Consider the following 12,059-nt stretch of genomic DNA (forward strand, 5'->3'; position numbering starts at 1 on the left):
CTCAGTTAGGATACTGTGCCCGGACGAGCGTACACAATAAGGAAGGATTTTGAATCCCGGGTAAGACTTATACCAGCCACACCAATCACACCGTACAACTTGTGATCTGAACCCAGTTAACAGTATGACAACGTAGGAGCCTCTGAACAGACGGCTCACAACAAGAACAACCCGATTTTTTTGTAACAATAACTATGTACAAGTATTGCAGACAATCCGCACTTGGGATGGGCGCCCAGCATCCACTACGGACTACGAGAAATAGATTTATCGGTAAGTAAAATCTTATTTTCTCTAAACGTCCTAGTGGATGCTGGGGACTCCGTCAGGACCATGGGGATTATACCAAAGCTCCCAAACGGGCGGGAGAGTGCGGATGACTCTGCAGCACCGAATGAGAGAACTCCAGGTCCTCTTTAGCCAGGGTATCAAATTTGTAGAATTTTACAAACGTGTTCTCCCCCGACCACGTAGCTGCTCGGCAGAGTTGTAATGCCGAGACCCCTCGGGCAGCCGCCCAGGATTAGCCCACCTTCCTTGTGGAATGGGCCTTGACAGATTTAGGCTGTGGCAGGCCTGCCACAGAATGTGCAAGTTGAATTGTGCTACAAATCCAACGAGCAATCGTCTGCTTAGAAGCAGGAGCACCCAGCTTGTTGGGTGCATACAGTATAAACAGCGAGTCAGATTTTCTGACTCCAGCCGTCCTTGAAATATATATTTTCAATGCCCTGACAACGTCCAGCAACTTGGAATCCTCCAAATCGCTAGTAGCCGCAGGCACCACAATAGGCTGGTTCAGGTGAAACGCTGACACCACCTTAAGCAGAAAATGAGGACGCGTCCGCAGTTCTGCCCTGTCCGAATGGAAAATCAGATATGGGCTTTTATACGATAAAGCCGCCAATTCTGACACTCTCCTGGCTGAAGCCAGGGCCAGTAGCATGGTTACTTTCCATGTAAGATATTTCAAATCCGCCGATTTGAGTGGCTCAAACCAATGGGATTTGAGAAAATCCAAAACTACATTAAGGTCCCACGGAGCCACTGGGGGCACAATCGGGGGCTGTATATGTAGTACTCCTTTTACAAAAGTCTGGACTTCAGGAACTGAAGCCAATTCTTTCTGGAAGAAAATCGACAGGGCCGAAATTTGAACCTTAATGGACCCCAACTTGAGGCCCATAGACAATCCTGTTTGCAGGAAATGTAGGAATCGACCCAATTGAAATTCCTCCGTGGGGGCCTTCCTGGCCTCGCACCACGCAACATATTTTCTCCAAATGCGGTGATAATGTTGTGCAGTCACCTCCTTCCTGGCTTTAACCAGTGTAGGGATGACCTCTTCCGGAATGCCTTTTTCCTTTAGAATTCGGTGTTCAACCGCCACGCCGTCAAACGCAGCCGCGGTAAGTCTTGGAATAGACACGGTCCCTGCTGAATCAGGTCCCGTCTTAGAGGTAGAGGCCACGGATTTTCCGTGAGCATCTCCTGAAGTTCCGGGTACCAAGTTCTTCTTGGCCAATCCGGAGCCACGAGTATCGTTCTTACTCCCCTTTGCCGTATAATTCTCAGTACTTTGGGTATGAGAGGCAGAGGAGGAAACACATACACTGACTGGAACACCCACGGTGTTACCAGAGCGTCCACAGCTATTGCCTGAGGGTCTCTTGACCTGGCGCAATACCTGTCCAGTTTTTTGTTGAGGCGAGACGCCATCATATCCACCTTTGGTTTTTCCCAACGGTTCACAATCATGTGGAAGACTTCTGGATGAAGTCCCCACTCTCCCGGGTGTAGATCGTGTCTGCTGAGGAAGTCTGCTTCCCAGTTGTCCACTCCCGGAATGAACACTGCTGACAGTGCTATCACATGATCTTCCGCCCAGCGAAGAATCCTTGCAGCTTCTGCCATTGCTCTCCTGCTTCTTGTGCCGCCTTGTCTGTTTACGTGGGCGACTGCCGTGATGTTGTCCGACTGGATCAACACCGGCCGACCCTGAAGCAGGGGTTTTGCCAGGCTTAGAGCATTGTAAATTGCTCTTAGCTCCAGTATATTTATGTGAAGAGACATCTCCAGGCTTGACCATACTCCCTGGAAGTTTCTTCCCTGTGTGACCGCTCCCCAGCCTCTCAGACTGGCATCCGTGGTCACCAGGACCCAGTCCTGTATGCCGAATCTGCGGCCTTGTAACAGATGAGCACTCTGTAACCACCACAGAAGAGACACCCTTGTCCGTGGCGATAAGGTTATCCGCTGATGCATCTGCAGATGCGATCCGGACCATTTGTCCAGCAGATCCCACTGAAAAGTTCGTGCGTGGAATCTGCCGAATGGGATTGCTTCGTAAGAAGCCACCATCTTTCCCAGGACTCTTGTGCATTGATGCACAGACACTTTTCCTGGTTTTAGGAGGTTCCTGACAAGTTCGGATAACTCCCTGGCTTTCTCCTCCGGAAGAAACACCTTTTTCTGAACCGTGTCCAGAATCATTCCCAGGAACAGCAGACGTGTTGTCGGGGTCAACTGAGATTTTGGGAAATTCAGAATCCACCCGTGTTGTTGCAGCACTACTTAGGTTAGTGCTACTCCGTCCTCCAGCTGTTCTCTGGACCTTGCCCTTATCAGGAGATCGTCCAAGTAAGGGATAATTAATACGCCTTTTCTTCGTAGAAGAAACATCATTTCGGCCATTACCTTGGTAAAGACCCGAGGTGCCGTGGACAATCCAAACGGCAGCGTCTGAAACTGATAATGACAGTTTTGCACCACGAACCTGAGGTACCCTTGATGTGAAGGGCAAATTGGGACATGCAGGTAAGCATCCTTGATGTCCAGGGACACCATAAAGTCCCCTTCTTCCAGATTCGCTATCACTGCTCTGAGTGACTCCATCTTGAACTTGAATTTTTGTATGTACAGGTTCAAAGATTTCAGATTTAGAATAGGTCTTACCGAGCCGTCCGGCTTCGGTACCACAAATAGTGTGGAATAATACCCCTTTCCCTGTTGTAGGAGGGGTACCTTGACTATCACCTGCTGAGAATACAGCTTGTGAATGGCTTCCAATACCGTCGCCCTGTCTGAGGGAGACGTTGGCAGAGCAGACTTTAGGAACCGGCGAGGGGGAGACTTCTCGAATTCCAACCTGTAACCCTGAGATATTATCTGCAGGATCCAGGGGTCCACCTGTGAGCAAGCCCACTGCGCGCTGAAATTCTTGAGTCGACCCCCCACCGTTTCTGAGTCCGCTTGTAAAGCCCCAGCGTCATGCTGAGGGCTTTGCAGAACCCGCGGAGGGCTTCTGTTCCTGGGAAGGAGCTGCTTGCTGCCCTCTCTTACCCTTTCCTCTGCCTCGGGGCAGATATGACTGTCCTTTTGCCCGCTTGTTCTTATAGGACCGAAAGGACTGCGGCTGAAAAGACGGTGTCTTTTTCTGTTGGGAGGGGGTCTGAGGTAAAAAGGTGGATTTCCCGGCCGTTGCCGTGGCCACCAGATCCGATAGACCGACGCCAAATAATTCCTCCCCTTTATACGGCAATACTTCCATATGCCGTTTGGAATCCGCATCACCTGACCACTGTCGTGTCCATAAACTTCTTCTGGCAGATATGGACATCGCACTTACTCTCGATGCCAGAGTGCAAATATCCCTCTGAGCATCTCGCATATAAAGAAAAGCATCCTTTAATTGCTCTAAAGTCTGTAAAATACTGTCCCTATCCAGGGTATCAATATTTTCAGTCAGGGAATCCGACCAGATCACCCCAGCACTGCACATCCAGGCTGAGGCGATGGCTGGTCGCAGTATAACACCAGTATGTGTGTATATACTTTTTAGGGTAGTTTCCAGCCTCCTATCAGCTGGATCCTTGAGGACGGCCGTATCAGGAGACGGTAACGCCACTTGTTTTGATAAGCGTGTGAGCGCCTTATCCACCTTAGGGGGTGTTTCCCAGCGCTCCCTAACCTCTGGCGGGAAAGGGTATAATGCCAATAACTTTTTTGAAATTAGCACTTTTCTATCTGGGTTAACCCACGCTTCATCACATACATCATTCAATTCCTCTGATTCAGGAAAAACTACAGGTAGTTTTTTCACCCCCCACATAATACCCCTTTTTGTGGTACTTGCAGTATCAGAGATATGCAAAGCCTCCTTCATTGCCGTGATCATATAACGTGTGGCCCTACTTGAAAATACGTTTGTTTCTTCACCGTCGACACTAGATTCAGTGTCCGTGTCTGGGTCTGTGTCGACCGACTGAGGTAAAGGGCGTTTTACAGCCCCTGACGGTGTCTGAGACGCCTGGGCAGGTACCAACTGGTTTTCCAGCCGTCTCATGTCGTCAACTGATTTTTGTAATGTGCTGACATTATCACGTAATTCCATAAACAAAGCCATCCATTCCGGTGTCGACTCCCTGGGGGGTGACATCACCATTATCGGCAATTGCTCTGCCTCCACACCAACATCGTCCTCATACATGTCGACACACACGTACCGACACACAGCAGACACACAGGGAATGCTCTATTGAAGACAGGACCCCACTAGCCCTTTGGGGAGACAGAGGGAGAGTTTGCCAGCACACACCCAAGCGCTATAATATATATGGGAACAACCTTATATAAGTGTTGTATCCTTATAGCAGCTTAAATATATAAAATATCCCCAAAAAAAGTGCCCCCCCTCTCTGTTTTACCCTGTTTCTGTAGTGCAGTGCAGGGGAGAATCCTGGGAGCCTTCCTCACAGCGGAGCTGAGCAGGAAAATGGCGCTGTGTGCTGAGGAGAATAAGCCCCGCCCCCTATTCCGGCGGGCTTTTCTCCCGGAGTTTGAGATATCTGGCAGGGGTTAAATACATCCATATAGCCTCAAGGGCTATATGTGATGTATTTTTTAGCCATAAAAAGTATTATACATTGCTGCCCAGGGCGCCCCCAGCAGCGCCCTGCACCCTCCGTGACCTAATGGTGTGAAGTGTGTGACAACAATGGCGCACAGCTGCAGTGCTGTGCGCTACCTTCATGAAGACTGAAAAGCCTTCTGCCGCCGGTTTCTGGACCTTCAATCTTCAGCATCTGCAAGGGGGGTCGGCGGCGCGGCTCCGGGACGAACCCCAGGGTGAGACCTGTGTTCCGACTCCCTCTGGAGCTAATGGTGTCCAGTAGCCTAAGAAGCCAATCCATCCTGCACGCAGGCGAGTTGAACTTCTCTCCCCTAAGTCCCTCGATGCAGTGAGCCTGTTGCCAGCAGGACTCACTGAACATAAAAAACCTAAAACTTTTTCTAAGCAGCTCCTTAAGAGAGCCACCTAGATTGCACCCTGCTCGGACGGGCACAAAAACCTAACTGAGGCTTGGAGGAGGGTCATAGGGGGAGGAGCCAGTGCACACCACCTGATCCTAAAGCTTTATTTTTGTGCCCTGTCTCCTGCGGAGCCGCTAATCCCCATGGTCCTGACGGAGTCCCCAGCATCCACTAGGACGTTTAGAGAAATCGGTTTTAAGAGAAAACCTGACCTGCGCCCATGCCCTGGTGATCTAGTGGGATCGCCTGTACTGCCAGTGTCCACCATCAGCGTGCGCGGCCCACCTCCCACGGACCGCGCCAGATCGCGATAAAGACCAGGTCCCGCGAGCGGGACCCACTTACCACCTCCCGAAGTGCGGCCACGCGATCCTGGAGAGCCCCAGCCGTGTGTGCCTAACGTGAAGTAAACCGGAGTCTCCGCTGTAGGTACCCGGCAACCAGGGTTCGGGAGTGTACAGCGCCGCTGGGGAGAGCTGGAGCTGCAGCAGTGAATGTCACAAAACATTTACCACCGCTGCTGCCCTTGAAGTCTTCACTTTTTACCTCATAAAAAGCTTTTCTCACGGTTGCTTGGAGCAGCCCCTCTGTTAAGTGCCTGCTTACTGCAGCACCAACTGACAAACTACGCTCCTGTGCTGGGAGGCGGGGTGATATAGGAGGCGGCGCTGTGCATTCTGGGAACAGTCAAAGCTTTGAGCCTGTTGGTGCCTCGGATCAAGATCCTACTCTACACCCATTGTCCAGACTTGTGGAGCCCAGTGTACCCCGCAGCAGAAAGAGGTGTAAGCAGGAAGACAAATAGAATCTGCAACTTTCTTCACTACACCTTCACAAAGTCCCTCCTGCTTACACATCCTCCGCGCTGCCCCAGACTAGCTAAAAACAAAAAGAAGGATGCTTGGAGCGGGCTCCAGGGGTAGCTGTAGTTTGGCTGTGCGGCATGGCAAAACTGTGGTGTCATAAATGCGGATACGGATAGTGCTATGATCCCTCCATAGATAATAGTGGAGCCTTAAAACCAGGTATCGTCATCTCCAGGGCGGGAAGTACTAACCACAAAATGCAGTCAAACCACTGTAAACGCTTTACCACAATCTCATATGTATCAAGTTTTGGAAAACCACACTTTCTGGAGCTTTAACCAGATAGGCAACACCATGGCATTACCTACAAAAACCTATGGGCTTATTTCTGCAGAATTCCAGAGAGGGAGCCAAAGAATCCCTCTCTGCCTCCACTGCGGCTAGCGCATGCTGGGGGCCGAGCGCGCGTGATAGGACTCCTGGGTCATAAATCCATAAGTCCTCACAGAAAATAGGACAGCTCTCATCAGTAGAGCCTTCTGTGATTACATTTGCAATTATTTATGCATACCACTTTGAAACGCTACTATGCATGTGATAAGTGCCTGGATGTGTAGCATTATGGAAAAGAGGGTGTTGTGCCCAGCACTCGCCTATACTGACGTGTATCTCTATGTGCATAGGTGGGAGTGGTGCGCGAATCAATAAGGAAACAGGCTGCATTTATAATAGAGATACAGTGTGTGTGAAGAAAATGCATATATTAGACGTGTGTACACTATGGATGTATCGCATGCAACACGCCATGTATGACACCCCCAGAGTGAGGGCTTTAAAACATTAGGATTGATTTGCATTACTATTATCTTTATGAACGTGAGCTCAGAAATAAAAAAACAGTGTACTCCATCTATGGTTAAGTAATATGTATCTACTTTTAGAGCATATGGGGGGAATTCAATTGGCCCAGTTAAATTAATACAGCTAACAGACCACACTCACTGGATATTCAATTGTCTACAATGCCAAACAGTCAAAAGGGATTTTTGTTTCGACCTGCCTGAGGTGGAAAAAAAATAAAATCCCCTTAACAGCCTCCCATTTCCAACACATAGGTCTAAGAACTTATCCAGAAACCTACTGAGTGTTTTCGAACCAAAAAAAAGTTGCATAGAAAAACGTGGTATAATTGAATCCCCCCCTTATAGCATTTACAATGTTCTAAATTTCAATATGAAGCCTCCTCCATATTTTAACAAAAGCATATTCCCCAGTTGACCTGCAAATATTTCTGTTTCATTTTTTGCAGCCCTAGGGCTTCTCGAAGTATGTGGAACATAATGTTAGCATCACTTCTTGCAGCCTCCTTCAATCCATGGAAGGGGGATTGTGCACAGTATAACATGCAGAGCAATGGAGCTGTATTCAGTCCTGTATCTGCAGGTTTCCAGAAGTCACATTCACTTTGAAACACATGCCAAAAACCATGCATGCGGAACTTTCCTAGTGGCATGTAAACAATGTTCAAATGGATCATTAGCGCAAAGGCTCACCCTTCGGAAATATAAAACCTAATGGAATTTGCTCACAGATACACAATTTCGACATCTAACCCTTATGTTAATATCAACATATACACCGTGTCGACATAATAAATTAGACATTCAGGTGGCGACATTACCAAATGAAGTAATCACAAGAATTTTCTATAAAGAAATAGTTCTAAATCCGTTAATATGACGGAATATAACATTAATGTCACCGCCAGCGGCTGTGCGCGCCCGGAGCAACACTTGAATTGCTTCCTTGGATGCCATCTAGTGGGCGCAGGCATGCGAAACACTTGAATTCCCCCCAAAGAGGTGAGGAGTAGCAAAAGCTATTTATTATATAGGATAGTTGTCAGAGTAAACTCCAAGTAGAGGTCAGTTCAGCAAATTAAATATTGTACATGCGTGTTTCTCCAGCAGAATAGTACATAAAAGGTGATATATACATGAATAAATAACTCCTATAGCTGAGTGAATACAACACTACATTAAAAAGATTTTTTGTTTTTTCTTGTTTACAAACGTATGCTTCAATAGAATGCAATAAATCTGGTGACTACGTGTTAAGGCCCATACACATTTGCCGATAAAATGATCGGCATTGCCCATCTTATCGGCAAGTGTGTATGCCGCCAGCGACGACCGATGCGCGGCCCCACAGGTCGGCAACGATCGTCACTGTCAGCAGTGCATGCATGCTCAATCTGGACTGTCGTCCAGGAGCTGCATGCACGGCCAGCGGAGGCGTGACGTCACTGAGCAATATGAGCGGTCATATCGTTCAGTGTGTACAGTCGGCCGCCGACCGGCCGGCCCAGGAGGGGAAACACTAGACGACGTCACTCACAGAGAGACATTGTCTAATGTGTATGAGCCTTTACAAACGAGATGTGTCAAGCCTTCTAAAGAGTGGCGAAGTTGCCCATAGCTAGTTTCTAACTAGAATTCAACCCGTACTGTATATTCTATAAAATTATGCTTATTGGTTGCTATGGGCAACGTCTCCAATCTTTAGAAGGCTTGATACATCTCCCTTACAGATACTAGTGCTAGCAACCCAAACATTATCGCTTACTGCCAGAACTTTCATTCCATGCAGCAAGCCTCAGCATACACCATTCTGTTACTGATAGATACATTGCTTTTTTTTCCCTCAAACATGGTAACATTTACACCTGGAGTAGACTACCTGTGGCACTTCTGCTGCCATGGAACTACACACGCCAGCATGCCCCGAGACAGTTTTATCATTCCCTAACAGCAAAACTTGAGGCAGGGCATGCTCGTGGTATAGTTCCACAGAGCTGGAGTGCTACAGGTTGCCCACACAGTAGACCTAAGTGGTGTCCCAGAAATAACCGGCAAGCAGGAGGATTGGTAACCACTGGCATTTAGTGTAAGTGCATATCAAGCACAGTGTGTGGTATGCTGCTATTTACTAGGGTTGTAACTCGCACTCAGAGGGGGGGTATTCAATTGTTCGAAAAGTCAGATGGGCGTCTGTTTTTTTCCTATCTAATAGACAGGAAAAAAACAGACACCCAACCGACTTTTCAAACAAGTGAATTCCCCCCAGAGAGTTCAATGGCGGTTATTCCGTTGCTCTCAATGTGTATAGTACATTATGGAACAGCGGGGCAGATGTATTAACCTGGAGAAGTGATAAGTGCAAGGTGATAACGCACCAACCAATTATTACGGATTTGAAAAATGACAGGAGCTGATTGGCTGGTGCGTTATCACCTTGCACTTACCCCTTCTCCAGGTTTATACATCGGCCTCAGTGTTAGGAGAACAAAGTCTACACAACTGAATGCAAGTAACAGCAAGAGCAGATATATCATCAGTGCAAACACAAATCTGGTTACATTACCCATGATGTCAGAGACACTCACAAAGATGGGTTGGGTTCGGGATACCTGCGGGCTCACCACAGGTTCTATTCCCACTCTATAGGCGGACACCCACAAATGGGAACAGCCCTCGGCCCCCTGCCGTATGCTGACCACCGGGATCCCAACCGCTGGGATTGTGACTACATCCCACAAAGACATGTAATTAACGCAGGAAGGCATAAGGCCTTAAAACTAGTAGATTAACACAATAAAAATAAATCCAGCAATATCTTTGTATATATTACATGAAGTGGGTGATGGGGCACAGGAGGCTCCAGGGAGTCATAGAAAGGGATTCATAGAGTGCAATCTTATGCTGTAACTCAGATGCCATCCAAAGCGGATTACATGTGTCATCTGAACTAATGAGAGAGGAAGGAGCTGGGGATGCTATAGTACAGAGCGGTGTGTGGCTGGCAGCAGCAGGCATTCCGCGGCTTCTCAGCTCCTGCGCCCTCCCAGACTTTACGATAGATAGATAGATAGATAGATAGATAGATAGATAGATAGATAGATAGGATATTCATGGTAAATGTCTGGATTAAAAATGTAGGCATCAGCCCACCATAAAATCAAAAGAGAGGGGTCATGTACACAGCTACAGTCATAAAGAGACTTGCATTTAAAATAATAATATTAAATAAATATTAATGCCGGAGGCAAAACCAGTCTGAGAATATGAGGTCAGGTAGCAGCTGACAGGGGAGATACCATGGTGTGAGCTGGGCACAGCGGGACGTCCCCAGGCTGAATTAGATGTAGCTACTAAGTCCACAAGAGCTGCAATCTCCAATGTGCATTGCCACCATGCAGGGCATTCTGGGACTTCTAGTTCCACAACAACTGGAATCCCCACTATCAAAAGACACGGTGTGCTGTGACTTGTAGTTCCACAACAGCTAGACTACCCACACAGCAAAGGTAGGACACTAACTTAAGGACAGTACACACAGGGATAGATGTGTGCTGTGCGATCTATCTCCCCCCCCACACACACTTGCCCGATGCCGGCAACCAGCCAGGACGCTTGCAATGTGTCCCTGGAGAACATCGCTCCGTGTGCAGGCACCTTTACAGTTAAACGACAGCTGGAGTTCCCCACCCTGGCATGCTTGGACTTGTAGTTCCACAACACCTGGAAACCCAACTACCACCAGACACGGCATGCTGGGAATATGGACCACAACAACTAGAGTATCCACACGCCATAGGCAATTAGGCAGAGCACTCTGGTATCTGCAGCTACACAACATTTGGAGTTCCCCACCACCCACAGGGCATGCTCGGACTTGTAGTTCTACAACTGCTGGAGTGATGCAAACAGCATGGACTGACTTACCGAGAACACAGCATTCTGCAGGCCAAATGGGATGGGGGTGAGTCGGGCCAGGGCGACCACCTTCAGCCCGCCGCCGCCCTCCACCACCCGGATAACGGCCCCCAGCCTCTGGCTGCTCCCGATCTTGGCCAGCACCCAGTGGGTGAGCAGCCTCTTGCACAGCAGGTGAGCGATGAAGGTGCCGATCAGCACCCCGACGATGACCAGCCCGATGCCCAGCACCAGGCCGTACAGGTAGCCGGCGGCCACGTTCAGCACGATGTAGCCCCACACGCAGGGCAGGGAGACCAGGATGAAGCCGACGATGAAGAGCAGCACCCCGACCAGGCTGTCCAGGCTCTCCACCCACAGCAGCACGTCCTTCAGGTAGTGCCGGGCAAGGGCCAGCGAGGCGCAGCACACGGCGCTCAGCGCGCACAGCAGCACCAGGCTCCGGCACCAGCACAGTCCCGGGCAGCTCCAGGACTCAGCGCCGGGCTGGGGGAGCTCGGGAGGCGGCGGGCTCTGCAGCAGCGGGTGCTGACTCTCCCCCAGCTCGGAGCCCAGCAGGCTGTCAGCGGGCTCCCGGCCGTGCATCCATCGGCCCAGGGTCTGGCGGCCGTGAGAGGCCAGCAGCTGCAGCGCGGAGCCCGACATCTTATCGCTCAGCCACCAGCTCGGCCGATCTCTCTCGTTCCCGGATTCGGCGCATCGCTCAGCGCGCAATGACTCAGTCGCCGTTGCGTCCTAGCAGCGGTTTCTACAGGGGACCTGGTTGCGACTCACACGCGTCACCCATCGGCCACGCCCGCCACACGCGTCCGATTGGCTGTGGGCGGTACAAGGGAAATAACGGTCCTCCCTTCCGGATTTGTGATTGGAGGATATTTGGTGGGTGGTGCCAAGTGTAGCTCTGTGCTTTCAGTACCCGCGACACGCCCACCTGAATTACCACGCCCCCTGGAGTAGAGTACTGCTGTCTGGACTCTGGTTGGAGCCGACTGTTCCGTGGCCAGGCTGGCTCTGTGTCCTCCTCTCATTGCTGGGGGCCGGGGTCTGACGCTGCTCAGTACAAATACAGAATACTTCAGCTGTCCCTTCATTTAAGAGGGCAGTCTCTGGCGTCAGAGATTTGTCCCAGAACACAGTGTCCCTATTATTTATTAGCAGTTTCTTA

General features: G+C 49.6%; 1 protein-coding gene across 1 annotated transcript in view; it reads right to left on the minus strand.

The window, feature by feature from the left end:
- The window catches only part of TMEM64 (transmembrane protein 64), a 108,849-nt gene extending 97,072 nt beyond the window's left edge, over positions 1-11,777 (minus strand). Inside the window, exon 1 of the mRNA XM_063924078.1 lies at positions 10,904-11,777. Coding sequence (XP_063780148.1) covers positions 10,904-11,539 — 636 coding nt within the window. The 5' untranslated portion in view covers positions 11,540-11,777. The remainder of the gene's footprint in view (positions 1-10,903) is intronic.
- Positions 11,778-12,059: the final 282 nt, after the last annotated feature.

This window comes from Pseudophryne corroboree, chromosome 5 (assembly GCF_028390025.1).
Source record: "Pseudophryne corroboree isolate aPseCor3 chromosome 5, aPseCor3.hap2, whole genome shotgun sequence".
NCBI lineage: Eukaryota > Metazoa > Chordata > Amphibia > Anura > Myobatrachidae > Pseudophryne > Pseudophryne corroboree.